Source organism: Brachycentrus maculatus, unplaced genomic scaffold, assembly GCF_059751285.1.
Source record: "Brachycentrus maculatus isolate JH-2025_06_01 unplaced genomic scaffold, ASM5975128v1 h1tg000432l, whole genome shotgun sequence".
Taxonomy (NCBI): Eukaryota; Metazoa; Arthropoda; class Insecta; order Trichoptera; family Brachycentridae; genus Brachycentrus; species Brachycentrus maculatus.
The window spans coordinates 94,231-109,360 of record NW_028281180.1 but is presented as its reverse complement, the minus strand read 5'-3'; the positions used below and the strand labels follow the sequence as shown (position 1 = coordinate 109,360).

The 15,130-nt window shown below is 32.6% G+C and overlaps 1 protein-coding gene across 3 annotated transcripts; it reads right to left on the bottom strand.

The window, feature by feature from the left end:
* Positions 1-140: 140 nt before the first annotated feature.
* LOC148302617 (calcium/calmodulin-dependent protein kinase type II alpha chain-like) lies at positions 141-11,168 on the bottom strand. Of its 3 annotated transcripts, XM_088271342.1 has the most exons (3): positions 10,836-11,151; positions 6,556-6,588; positions 141-4,889 (listed from the first exon to the last, which is right to left on the bottom strand). In XM_088271342.1, exon 3 carries the CDS (start codon positions 4,751-4,753, stop codon positions 3,215-3,217), a length of 1,539 nt encoding a protein of 512 aa, XP_088127468.1. In that variant the 5' UTR covers positions 4,754-4,889; positions 6,556-6,588; positions 10,836-11,151; the 3' UTR covers positions 141-3,214. The 3 variants fall into 3 exon arrangements, with proteins under 3 accessions (XP_088127468.1, XP_088127467.1, XP_088127469.1); XM_088271341.1 differs by lacking the exon at positions 6,556-6,588 and having other exon boundaries at positions 10,836-11,168; XM_088271343.1 differs by lacking the exon at positions 10,836-11,151 and having other exon boundaries at positions 6,427-6,588.
* Positions 11,169-15,130: the final 3,962 nt, after the last annotated feature.

Genomic DNA, 15,130 nt, shown 5'->3' with positions numbered 1-15,130 from the left:
CAGCCAAACCACTTTTATACTATGGAAGAAAATTGTTTTTTGGTTAACATAAAACAAATTTTTAGTCAAATTAAATAGAATTTGGAGTGAGTAAAGCCACATGTAGGAAGTGGATGTTTAGGTACAGAAAAGAATACCAGTAGACCAAAAGAATTTATTACAGAGAATTTCATTACATATTATTATCGGAAGTAGAGAAATGCTGACAATGGATCCCAAGTAAGATTTCTACAAAGAGAAGACTATAATACATCAGCGTGAGCTTAATACTAGAAAATGAGTCTTCACAAAAGTGGTAGACTGATAAACACAAACATAATAATAAAATATGTATAACAAAGCAACAATATAATGTAAAATAATAGAAATGATAATATGTTATAATAAATAACAATATTGCAATTCAGTTGGCATTTATGTGTTCAATGAAATCTCTTATTCAACAAGACAAATGCATCAAACTTTACTTGAAAATGAAATGCACATATTTAACCTACTATAAATCCCTAAATAACAAATGATGCTTCAATAAATTATGTCACACAAAATTAACTATTATACCAATATATTATTTTCTTTTTGTGGACCAAAATTTAGGCCTAAGGGTGAGGAATCTTAAATAAGTCAGTTTACATTTGATAAAAGCTTACATTGATGACTTGCCGAGGTTAATCGGCAGTGGTGTGACACCACTCACTCTAGAGCTACGACTCTTAAACCCTGCAGTCACCAGCACATCATCGTTACATTATTTAATATTAGGTAAAGATCTGAAAAATACAAAAAAAGGATTAATACTTATTTTCTAGACCACTTCATGTAGTCGTAATATTAAGACTAGACTGTTTTAAGACAACCCATACAGTTATTGGCACTAAATCTGTATGGCACAGTTCACTCCCATCCCATTCAATATAATACTTCAATATCTCATTTTTGGCAATATATCGTATTGAATAGCTACGTTCCCAGAGATACCACAAGTGTAAAGCGTCATACTGGACCAATGTTATTAATTAATTATTAAACAACAATGTTTTACATCCTTAAATAAAATACTACAATAACCACATTTCCTCGGTATAATATAGATTCATCCAATTATACATTCATATTATTACAAAATATAATTTAACAATAAAATCATTATAAAATAACATAAAATTAAATGGGTAAATGGCAAGTGATAAAAATATCAACTAGGTAAGTAAGTATATACTTTGTAAAAACATAAATATGCTCTTAAATACAATAAAAATATTAAACATTCGATTCTTTAACACTAATGTGTAATGATTGCAGCAGTAGTGACAAGATAAAATAACTTCTTGAAAAAATTCTTATTTAGACAATCACAGTATCTAACAATGTGCTTTAACAATATTGCACATAGTTTGGTGCAAACAACTTATTGTGACCATTTTAGTATAATAACTCATTCTAAGTATGTGGAAATACATAAGCTTAGTGAGAAAGTCAGCAGGTACTTTGGTCTGCGTTGCAATATTGGTACTTAAAGGTCTTAATTTGGCAGATTCCATCTCGGTTTGACCCTGACACGCATCTCAACGATTATTATCACATTATGCATTTGTATACCTTAACCGTTTTATTGCCAAGACTTTTTTACTAGTCGGTTCCTAAATTTCTAGGGATATTTTGTGTCACAAATAAGAAAGTTATTATGTTAATTAAAAGTCCATAACAAAATCTTTTGATTTGTTTATAGACTTTTTAGAGGGGAAATCTCATACATAAAATGAAAAAGTATATTTTCATAAACAAAATAAATAGAACATACTAATGCATGTATATCGCATTATACCTTTTAAGTTTTTTTTTAATTATTTGTAAAATACATAACATTTTATAAAATAGATATATAGTCAAAATGAGTTCATAAATGAATATAACTACAAAGATAATTAAGTTGATTTGATCAAAAATAAAATACTGCTTTATCAGAGCAAAGCTCACCATATAGTTGTAAGTAGGGTAGTGCCAATAACTGCATTTTATCACTTGTAAAATACATATATGTATATATAATTCTTACTTTCTATTTATTTAATAACAATCCACAGAGTAAAACATGATTAAGAACACCTTGTGTACAATATAAGCACGACAGAAAACATTTATAGATAACATGTAAAGAGAGACAAATGTTTGAATAAAGAGTGTGCTAAATAGTAAGTAGAAGTTGTCGGAACAAAACGGGTAATAATAGTTCAATCGTGTTGAGCTTCACAGTTCTAGCAGAAGGACAAACATTCTTGCGCCAATTGAAATTGATTTTATGGGCGTCACTAAGTCTGGGTCTCACATTCGTTGACCTTATTTTCGATTATTTATAGATAGGGAACTTAATACACATCACACGCAAGTAATGTACAGTATTGAAGTTGAGATACAATGCAAGATCGTTGATTTGTAAGAATCAAATAGCTAAATGATGTCACCCTTAAGTATACGTAAAAAGCATATTCACAAAAGGCAAAATGAGTAACTACTTTCTATGTAAGGAGATTATAAATAAAGAAGGTGGGACTCTCTTCTTAGATAACAAGTATAAATCAGTACTGAGTTGTGTTAATTGGATTTATTCAATATAAAGCACTTCAATGCACGAAGCTAGCAATGAGTAATCTAAAATGTCAAAAATAGATTTGTAATGAAAAGTAACTATGTACGCAATAAGTACAATCATAGTTATTTACTAAGACTAAATGTTCTTGAAGCTTTTCAACCATTTCCATTAGTTATGTACGAGCAATGAGAAATAATAAAACCTTAATTAAGTCTAAAGTCATGGTTGGTGAATTGAAAGCACCAAAGAATAATATTAGAGATCTGTATTACACTTTGTCGAGATAATGAATAACTCCGAGGTCATCGCAAACGCCATCCAAGCCATGAATTTATTATAAAAGGAGTTAATAAATAAGTTTGAGCACGCTAAAGCCGAAAGGTGCAGTTGATTTGAGTGCAAAATATGTAAATTGAATTAAAAAGTATCAGGATCAGTTCACCGAAGGTCCTGTAACATTAACGCTAAGCTTCCCGCAAAGGCTTTCGACACGATCTATCAACTGATATGATTCCACACCGGACGACATTCTCTAACATACGGGAAAACTCTACACAAAATGCGGGTGTGTGTCGACTAACACGGAAACCTTTGGTAATACGCCTGGGCTCGGGGGCCCGGGAGTTAGGAGCGATGGAAGTGGACCGAAGTCCACTTGCTCTGGCGCTTGTGCCACACCCTGGTCTCCTGGTGCTGCACCGTGTGAGGTCGGCCCGCCTCGTCCAGGAACTGCGTCAGGCGCACGTACGCAATGCACGCGGCATCATCCCCCAGCAAGTGCACGTGCGGGTTCAGGATCGTGGTGTTCATGGGCTTGCTGCTCTTGCCCGGCACATTGTCCAAGTAGAACTTGTGGAAGTCCATTCCTTCCACGAGGTTGCCCAAGGCTTCCGGCTCGAAGGCCGTGATGTGGGGGTCGCATATCTTGGCGTATGTCTCGAAATCTCCGTTGTTAATAGCGTCTATAAGTTGCTCCGTGATCTTGATTATCTCTTGTCTACGAGCCGATTGGACTGACTGTCCTTCTGCCGAGCGAGTATTCTTCCCAAACGAGTCCGCCTTGCTCAGGCCGATCTCGTCATCGTGCTCCTTGGAAATAACAGTGCAGGAGCGGTCGACGCCTTTCTTGTCCTTGTCGACATCCTCGTCCTCCAGAGTGGTGCTGCTGTCCGTGGACTCCTTCACCTGCGACCCGTCTCCCTTCTTGGTGATCATAGAACGCCCCGAGAAGTTGCGCGTAGCCAACATGGTGGTCAAAATGGCTCCCTTCAACTTGCGGCGGGCGTTGAACTTCTTGAGGCAGTCCACGGTCTCCTGACGATGCATCACGGAGGCAACCCTCTCTCGGTGGCAGATCCAAGGGTGCTTCAGGGCTTCGGAAGCGGTAATTCGCTTACTGGGATTCACAGTCAACATCTGGTTGATGAGGCTTTTCGCTTCAGGCGTAACGGTGTCCCATTCGGGAGAAGGGTAATCGTAAGCGCCAGCTTTAATTTGGTTGTACAAACGGTGCTGCTCTTCATCCCAGAAAGGCGGGTAGCCAACCAGCAAGATGTAAAGGATCACTCCGCAAGCCCAGATGTCCACGGACTTTCCATAAGGTTCCTTTTTGAGAACCTCGGGAGATAAGTAGCCCGGAGTTCCGGCGAACCCGAACCACGCTTGCTGATCTCCCTGCACTTCTATAGCTAGCCCGAAGTCGGCGAGCTTTACGGCGGCTCCCTTCGCTTTACTAGCCAGCAACAGGTTTTCGGGCTTCAAATCCCGGTGTACAACGCCATAATGGTGGCAATGATGGACCGATTCCAAAATTTGTTGGATGCAGTGGGATGCGTCGGATTCTGAATAGAATTCTCTCGCAACGATATCTTCGAATAATTCACCTCCGGTGACTAAATCAAACACCAAATAATGGTAATGCTCTTCTTGAATAGAGTCGTGCAATCGCACTATGTTAGGATGCTGCAGCTTGCGACATATTCTCGCCTCTCTTTCCAATTTAGCAAAGTCACGCTGAGATAACTTTCTGGTATTAATTATCTTTGCTGCAAACTCCAGTCCGGTAGACTTTTGGACGCTCCTTCTCACTACAGAAAAGGCACCTTTTCCCAGCTCTTCTTTAAGCTCGTAGTTGTCAGAAAAACGAGTGCACGGAGTAGCCATCGTACTTGTCTTTAGACCCCCCTTATATTAGAAATATATAGCCTGCTACTAATACAACAATAGGCAATAAGTAAATTACTATTTCACTCTGGAGTTGGAGAAAGATCTTCTCCCTTGTAACTGCTTTGGTGAATATCTGTAATTAAGAAGAAAAAATGCATATAGTTTACCACATAAATTTCAAATCAAATTGAAATATGTATAGATATAAGGATAATGAAAACATAATTATTATTTAAAATATTGATTTCTTAAGGGTTTATTTTTAAAAATGAAGATTGTATTGTATAGAATTTACTAAAATAGATTTGTTGATATACACGTATACATTATTTAGAGTAATATATCTCAATATAACGGTTGACAGCCACAAGAGCCAATAACTAATAGGATGCTTTGTGATAATGATTGATAATTTGGTTTACTGTTTAAAACAATTGACAACACGCAATATATTTAATCTCTACTAGCATTTTACCAATACAAAACATTTTGTGACTACTACTCATTGATTCTAATGGGAAATTTATAAATTTAAATCTGTAAGTTAAGGCAAAAGTTAGCTATCATAAATGAACACGACATTTCTCTATTTTATTGCCATCTCTTATTCTTTCTATTTCAATGTTTTAACTTTAACCACCCTGCCTTCGGGTTATTTTCAGGTATATTTTTTATAAACAAGAAAAAAAATCACAATGTTTGTTGTCTCAAAATATTGTCAGGTATGAAACCTGACAAAATTTTGTCAGTGTATCCGGTACGCATTAAATGTTTTTGGAACAGATATCTTTTCTCGAATGCGTAGGTCATATGGGTTAGCGCGGAATGGTGAAGAAAAACCGCGCGTATCACGTACGTTCGTATGTGTAGGGCGGTTAATATTAAACATATTTTTTTTATGTTTAACTCTATATGTAAAATATATCTGACACTTTTTTCTGTCCCAACTTAACACAGATTATTTAGCTTTTTGGACAGTATGACGGCATAATTTTTTTGGATGGTATATTTATTATTTTGCAATGAAAAAAAATGCTTTCAAATGATTGGAATTCAAATTACCAGTTTCAATTCCAACAACAAATAATATTAATAAAAGCAACAACTAACGTCACCTCACTATAAAGGCTAAGGTAACCTTCCCTACATGGCTGGACGTCTGCTAATGTATAATAAACATGCAATCACCATCAACTTTAGTTAGTCACTAAAGAGGCATCAACCTACATTATTATGATAAAAACAGATAAGATCAATGGGCCTCGTGATCTAAACATAAATATTATTATTTCTGTAAAAACTCAAAATTACTGAATTACTAAATAACTTTTTAACTTAATTATTTACTGCATTAATTCAAAAGTGACAACTATAAAAAAATATGATGCCTCAAGTACAGAAGATCTTATTTTTATTTTATTTTTAAATGCATTTGTTAAAAAAGCAGATAGGAAAAATGAACACAAATTGATTTTGAGTGTATTATGTAATGTCTCTCACACACAAAGAAAATTTATTTTATGTATAATTATTTCTTTTAGAAACATCCACGAGAAAATGAAGCTGATTAAGTTACTGGCTATAAAGTAAATTCAGTTATAAGAAATATTAAAAATATGCTAACATAGCTATTTAAATAAATTTCATGATTGTATATTTTTTAAATTTACCAGTGTTTTTTCATATTATTGCTTTTTTATGACATTATTCATAATCTTGAGAATACACAAAACACATTATCAAACTCACAATACAACAACTTGCAACAAAGAACACCAAAAAGAAAAAGAAAAATCTACCTGCATTTGTCATCAAGAAAACTGCATTACTGACTAAAACAAAGTAATATAAAATAAAATGTAACGCATTCACAAATCATAGACAATGGAAGCATGAAAGAATTCATTATGTATCCATGGTAACTGCATAACCAAATCTTGCAACTGTTTTAGTATAAATGAAATAAAAAATAATACGTTTTAATGCTTGTAAATTTATTTAAAAATATTCATTCTCGAAAGCTGCTATTTTTTTAAAACAATGGTATTTTTTCATTGCTTAAAATTGTATACTAACCTGCATTAGTAATCACTTCTTTACGATAAAAGTAATACTTTAAGTCCTATATAAATTTAACAGTCCATAATATTTTATGTTCTCAATAAGGCTGCGATACTAAAATTCCATTATACTAATATATAGGTATGTATTTTACACAGAGTTTCAAGGTAAGTATAAAACAAAAACTCAAGTATGCGTATCTTAAAATTTACCTTTTTTAAAAAATATACTTATGTTGTTATTTAGTTAATAATGTTAAGTCACTTTGATTGTTAGAAAATAAAATACAGTTTATAATCAAGATGAAAAGACTACATTGAATAACATTGCTACACATTTTTACCAGAATGTTAAATAGTATCTATTGAAAAGTGTCAATATAAACCTAACATTAAGCGCTGTGGTATACCAACAAAATTATTTTCTTTAAATATTAACGCATATTATTAACTAACAGACCATCATGCCGCTTCTCCACAGGGATAGGCAGAGAGAATAAAATATTACACCAATCTGTCTTTGCAAAAAATCTTCGCTTTTCCACTTTCGTGAATACCCTTCGATTATAACGACTCCTAACCTGACTGCTTTCAAGTATTTGAAATACTTGATCATGCCGAGTTTTCCTCGGTCTTCTTGTTCTATTACCAAACACATTCAGCTGATTAATTTGTTTTACTGTTCGTTCTTCGCTCATTTGATCCACATGCTCAAACCATCTCGACACATCTTTCTTCATTTATTGATAATGCTTATCTCGGCATTGCATTATTTCCTTACATCACCATTCGAACATCAATCATACATTGTTTTGCCGTACAATCTTCTGAGAGATCGCGCTTCGACAGCATTCAGTCTATTTCATCCTCCTATTGCCAACTTCATGCTTCACATCCCCATACATTAGGGTTGGAACCGGGACTCCATTGTGCACTGTCAGTTTAAGTTTCGCTGAAAGGTTTTTATCTGCTATAATTGATTTCAGCGCATCATTCACTCTGTTCTTAGCATTTATAAATATATGAAATCGTTAACCTATTCTAAAATTTCCCCATTTACTACTATTTTACATTCAGATTTACGTAAGCTTTTATGCATATTACATTCTTGTTTTTCTAACAATAGTTGTTGTGCGTTATTGAAGTATTTTCCTGCTACACTCACTGGCCTATGCAATGGAATTATGGCTTAAAATAAAATCGAGTTGGACACCCCTGACTTAAACCGAGAGATTACCATTATAAAAATCTAGAGAACCTTAGTAGAGGCAAGTATTTATTAATGTATCGAATATATTTTTAGATGGTCAATGCTGAAGCCATAATAACGGATTCAAATCCCTAAATATAACACTGGTAAATATATAAAACAAAATTCATTTTTACATGCTCAAATTATTTCTAATTAGAGAGTGAATACTAAGTAAAATCACTTTAAAGGTTTCTACGTTTATGACTTCGAATAACTAAATATATTTTAATTAGTGCATAATTAAATCATAGATAATACGAGAGTATTGGAATAATGTGAAATTACACCGACCTATTAAAATGATATATATTATATTTTACGAAAATCGCCCATGAAAATTATTATTGGAGTCTTATTAGATACTTATTTCTGATCTATATTATATTAACTACCACCCCTGAGCTAGAAACTCAGTAATTAAAAACTTAAGTAAAACTATGTTGAAAAATGCGATCTTTACCTCAATCTTTGATGCAAATGGTGATCATGTCTCGAGTGTTACTCACTACTCTACTCTGACCACCTGGTCATTAATTCCATTCCCAATTGAGCTAATTTAAGTTAATAATCATTACAACACGGCCTAATTCATTTTGAGACCTTCAAAATGAAAAGCATAATATTTAAAACCCATTTTCATGTAAATTAATTGTACCAAAGCATAAAACAAGTAAATTTTATGGATGTTTGCAGTACGTCAATTAAAAGTTAACGGAAATTAACATATTAACTCGCACAATTTCTCCAAAATTATATTTTAATGGATGAATTCTAAATATTTCTTCACGTACACATATTTCTAAAAATTTACACTCTTCCCTCTTCATACTCTATAAACTGCGAGTGACCTGCGCAAAAGGCAGAAAGGTTATTTTAGAATGGGGCATTAAAAAAAATGTTTTGTAAATAATGTGGTTGAACTAAAGTCAGTGACAGGACTCGGAGTAAGTCAGTGAGTCAGAGTAACAGCCAAACCAGATAATTGGCGGGATACTACACATTAAACCTGTTAAGAAATAAGGGAAATATAAAAGAGAAATATAATGTTAAGAGTTTGGCGGTGTTCACACATGTTATTGAATAGAATATCCAAATGTAAACTAACTAAAAAGTAATTAGTTAAAATATGAATAAATGTAAATTGGCACATAATTAATTTAAGCCTCATCTTTTGGTACAGAGACTTGCGTATACATATGTGTTTAAAGATGTAGACAATTTAATAATGGTGATATTTGAACATCTGCTACAAAGTTGATCAGTGGGCCTTAATTTAAAAACAATTTTTGTACCTGGTATAAAAAGAAATATCACACCAATATATTTACACGCATCACGAAACTAGCTGATTGGAAGGAATCATTTACAAAATTAGAATATCCCAAAAAATACATCAAATAAATATAAAAGGATAAAAGGGGTCTGTAAGAAGATAAAGGAAACTAAATGCTATTGATTCAGTGAAAAGAAACTTCATTGCCTTCTTCTTCTTCTAATCCTTAACCGAATTCAACGGTTCATAGGTCACGCATGGTATCGATATCGCAGTATTATTATATTAATTGTTAAATTACTTCAAGAACCAGTTCAGGATTATATTAAATAAATATTAAAAGTGAAAAATCATTTAATTTTATGATTCCCCTGGGAATTGTCCGCCAACATAGTATAGTGGTTAGCATACTTGGTTCCCATGCTAGAGGCTCTGAGTTCGATTTCCAGGGGGTCAAAATAAATATATAAAAAGTGTTTTTACATTAAAATATTTATTTAATATTACCCTAGACTGGTACCTGAAGCGCAAAACTGATCACCTTGCCTGCATATAATAAACACAAATTAACAATCAATCTCTATGATCAAGTGCCCTATGGACTATTGGGTACGGATAAGAATCAGCAGCAGTATGGATTCGAACATGGGAACTCCAGCACGGTAGCCAAAATGCGCTATTCACTACACTACCGAAGCAAGCAACTTCTTTGTACCCAAGTGTAATCAAGCACGGAAAAAAAATAAAAAAAACAAAAAAATAATATTGATATTTTTTCCCTATTGATAATTAAGGAAAATTTTACGAAAATTATTCAAAACACTATTTTAAAATGTATCATACTAGGAGTGAAAAAGATATTTTATGAATAACCCATACACTTCATATAAAAATAAATGTGAACATTATTTTTTTAAGTAAATTTAATATCCAACAAATCAATCAGTTTATCTTTCATTGAAAATGGTTTATGGTTATTTGAAAATAAACGATTTTATTTACAAAAAAATCGGATTTTTTTTATATATATTATTTTCATACCGAAAATACCAAAGGTAAATTATTAAAATATGTGTACGAGACATTGTTTAGATTAATTCTTATCATGTATATTTGTCAAATCAATTCAGAAACCAGGAAAACATCCGCGGATACATAATATAAATATACGAATCAATTAAATATTGATGTCACATATACCACGGTCGTTTCACATTGGCTTTCCGCGATTATAGATCGGAACACAAAAATATCACTGAAGTTATAAATATCTCACGATATTCGAAATAATAAGAATATGAAGCAATAAAATCAAGCAAACTCTAATTTTACGCGGCACTCACTGCTGAAAAGACCACGACTCGTCGGGAACCGCTGGCGGTGCATTAATAATGAAAATGTATAAATATAGCAAATCGACCTGGCAAAGGGCATTCGTGCATTTCCCTACTATTCAAATAACTACATTATTACAAATAAATACTTTATATTCACCTATGTCGTGCCCATATTTAAATATAGCCTAACACAGCGCCGAACAAATTATATCAGTAGCCCGGCCCAATGTAGTATCAGACCTTCTAGCTCGCAGGCTTGAGGTCAATCATAGACACTTCCAATGTTACCAGCTACTAATATTCCAATTCCCCTCTTCCGTGTTTTCAGGGCGTAACAAACACTTTACAGATATTATACTATTCAAAATCACTTTATTAATTTTGTTTTAAAACTGGGACTCGGCCCAGCCTAAGAATAATCGCCGTTCAAAAAACTAAAACCAATTGTTGCTACAGTTGACAATACCGTAAAATCGATGTAAACCTAAAATGGCGACATTTTCTTAGTGCCATCTGTGAACGAACGCCAAAGCTCCGCGAGGGGTGTTTGGTAAAGTAGGAGTTTTTCATGAGGAATTGATAATAATTTAAATATTTCCTTTGTATTATAATAATTTTTGTATCATAATATTTTAATTTAAGCTATTAAAAATATGTTTTCAGTAATAATATCACCTTAAAGCATTTCTCTTCCGAACCATAATATAATGGGTTGTCTAACTTTTAGGAACCAGTGTAAATTCAATAAATTGGAGATAAGGTGCACAAAATGTTTTCAAATATTTAGAAACGTGTGCTGAAAAAACAATTTCATTGATTCTTAATAAAGATAATAAATAATATAAATAGTATTAAAATAATTCTAAAAAATACTAAGATAATAATTATATGAATAGTATTCAAATCATTCCAACAATATGGGCGTTTATGCACTACACGGAAATTGACCGTCCGGTACTTAAGTTGGCGTTTTAAAACGATGATTGGATTGGATTGGCTTGGATTGGCTTGTTCTTTTGTCCATCTTTCTTCGGATGTATAATATTATATATATATATATATATATATATATATATATATATATATATATATATATATATATGTATATTATATATATATATATATATATATATATATATATATATATATATATATATATATATATATATATATATATATATATATATATATATATATATATATATATATATATATATATATATATATATATATATATATATATATATATATATATATATATATATATATATATATATATATATATATATATATATATATATATAAATACATATATTTTTTTTTTTTTTTATCAAATTTATATTGAATTTGATGCAACAGTCTACAAAGGGAACAGAGAAAAAACAGTTTTGTAATAAGTATACAACAACATAAAGCATTTATTTGCTGCCTTTTGTATCTAATGATGTATATTTTTTTATTTTGATTACTTGGCTACCCGTCTTACCCTTCAGGAGCCAGTTCAGCGAAACACATAAATAGTATCCTGAACTAAAAACATACTAGTTTTCACGTGCACCTATCGGGATTTCAGCCCATGACCCCACGAGTTAAATTTAGGGTTAAACAAAGTGGGAATGTAAATACCTAGCGCAGCAAAATTACATAACTTTGTTAACGTTGTTAAAAAAGTGACATATTTCCTAATCAAAATATGCAGCATTTATAATATAACAGCAGGATTACAGGAAACGATACCAAACAACCATTTTCTGGCACGCCTCCCTAATAAAAATGGCTGAAAATGCCATAGTTACCATTACTAGAGGATGGCGGACTAACAAAGGACGACACCCATACGTAAAACTTATTTATTTCTCTCCATATTCAAAAGAAAGATTGACAAAAAAACTTTTTATAACGGATGCTCGATTATTATTTTTGAAATCGAATAGATATTCAAATTTATAAACGATCAGATTTTTTTTATTTACGAAACAAAGGGTCGCTTCCCAGAATCTAGGGGCGACAGCGTATTAACCGCAGCGCCGGCGGCTGAATTCAGAATACATTTTTACCGTTTGGAAACAAAAACGGATAATGTGTGAGTGGAACATTATTTTGTATGGGTTTCTTGTCATCTGGATCTCCGATTCAAAAATCGAAAGCGGAATCGGAAAACATGTGTTTAATTCAGGGACTTGGGCCTAAAAGACGATTTCCCCTAATAAAACTATCAAGAAACCGTTTTTTTTGTATTTTGTTTTGGTTTTAAATGTTAGTTATGTGTTCATTTTTTAATATATATATACCTATCCTGGCACAAAGCATACCAATTCCATTTTAGTCCACCTCTAGTTACCAACTTCATTTTTTCTAAATTAATATTATGATGTGAATTTATTTGAAATTGTGACTATTTTCATATGTAATCAGTCTGTAAATAATAGTATTATTTGATAATGGTGCTCTCCTTTACACCCGGGGTGGAAAGTCATGCAACACACTTACACTCCCTTTTTTCGACTAAAAATACAAAACAATATAATTAAGATGAAAGTGTAAATTTGAATGATCGATGATTTGAAAATAAAATAACGAATGAGTATCGGAATAAGATTTGGAATCATATTTGGCCTTTTTCCGTCTCGAGTTCTCTTGAAGATCAATTTGGGCTGGTCTATTTTCTTGCATTTTATTTATATGGGTATTCCGGAATCGTCTTCGCTGTCCCCATCTGACTATATTCTCCGTACTATACATGTTACCGAATTTCCGTATTCCTTATTCGGTATTTTAACGTGTTTCCCGTTATGCACTTCAATGTCTGTATTTCTGAAGTTCTTAGAAAAGATTTGGTTCTTGGTGTGCCTGCTTTGGTCTCTATCCCATATGTGGCACGTATTATGTCATATCATAACTAATTTTTTTTTTGTTTAAAAATGTAATGCAGTTTGATTATCTGGTTAAGGGTAAAATAAAAATAAACATTTTTTTTAATTATTTTTTTTTAATAAAAATATATTGATTCCATATATGGGACTACATGCTGTTAGGTGTGTAAAAAGATTTGACCATATATGACCTTATTCAGTAAATGGTAAGACAAACAGAAAGAATTTGAAAAACAAAACTTTCATGCCATTTACATTTTATGAGTGTATAACGTATTAACATTACGTATTAACAGTTGTTAACTGAATGATAATATCTATTAAATTGCATTAAATAAATATAGCAATTTGAAACTACGAATGGCCACTCCCTCCACATATTTATAAAGTAACATGTTTTAAATTATAATTTGATTTGACGAAATTTCTAAACGACTGGGACACACTGTTGCCTTAACCACCACTCCCATAACAGGCTTTAATTTTACACCCAAACCGCACCCATCATTCAATCGCACGCACTGTCAACAACAACCCGTACCTACACATACACACGAGGAGTCAATCATTGTCACCAATTCCACTTTTGTCTTAAAATTCAATACACTATAAAACACAGAATAATACGGTGATTTCGAGCTTTACACTTTGAATGCTTACCACTGAGTTAAAACTTATTCCCAGAATCACTAAATGACATAAGTAATGATAAATTATTGAACTTAATTTGGAACTATCCATAATGGTAACATATTTTGATGGCCATATATGGGACATAACTATTCCGACTTGGTACAGGAAAAGGAAATATGCGGCTAATCGAATATTTCCCTTTCAACAACGTATTCAATTCTTTTAATTAGTTAATTCCATGTTAGCTTTCCGAAGATTCCTAAAACGGTTTATATTAGTTTATATGAATTAACAGAGTTTAAACTAAGCAAGATTCATTCTAAGGAGTTCTCGCTATTTAGTTACTGGCATATTCCTACAAACAATGAATGTATAGTTAGTGCTTGGCATGCAGTGTAGAGTATGGTCAATGGTGACGTGAAAAGCGCACTACCACCACGCATAGATGTATTTGACGGATATATGCGTCCATAAATCAATTTTGTACTTACCTCACATTAAAAAAAAAATGAACTACCTACCTAAGCAAATTGAATTTCGGTTGAACAATACTCGACCCCTCCCCCGGACCCTCGAAACCGCTTCTAACCAATGTTATCTTCACTATGAGGTTAGAACGTTAACTTCCGCATATAACTCCAACCCTGCATCGAAATTACTGTGTAGTGTAGATAACTATGATTTCTTTTTGATAAAAAAAATAATAAATTCGTGTAATATTTTTTCAGTAAGTTATGACCAAGAATTGATATAAAGTTTAAAAATGTCAGACTCATTAGAAATAAAAATTTCAGAAGTAAAGTTCTAAATAACAACACTACATAGTTAAAGCGTTTACTTCCGTATGGAGTCCCGGTCCTGAAATAGGGTAGGAAAAGGAAGAGAGCGGTAGTTTATCTGTCACCTGTCGCCGTCGGCCGCTATTGGCGCTATTCGCTATTAGCGC

Excerpts from the sequence above, each read along its gene's own strand:
- LOC148302617 (XM_088271341.1), bottom strand. The coding sequence starts at position 4,753 with ATGGCTACTCCGTGCACTCGTTTTTCTGACAACTACGAGCTTAAAGAA.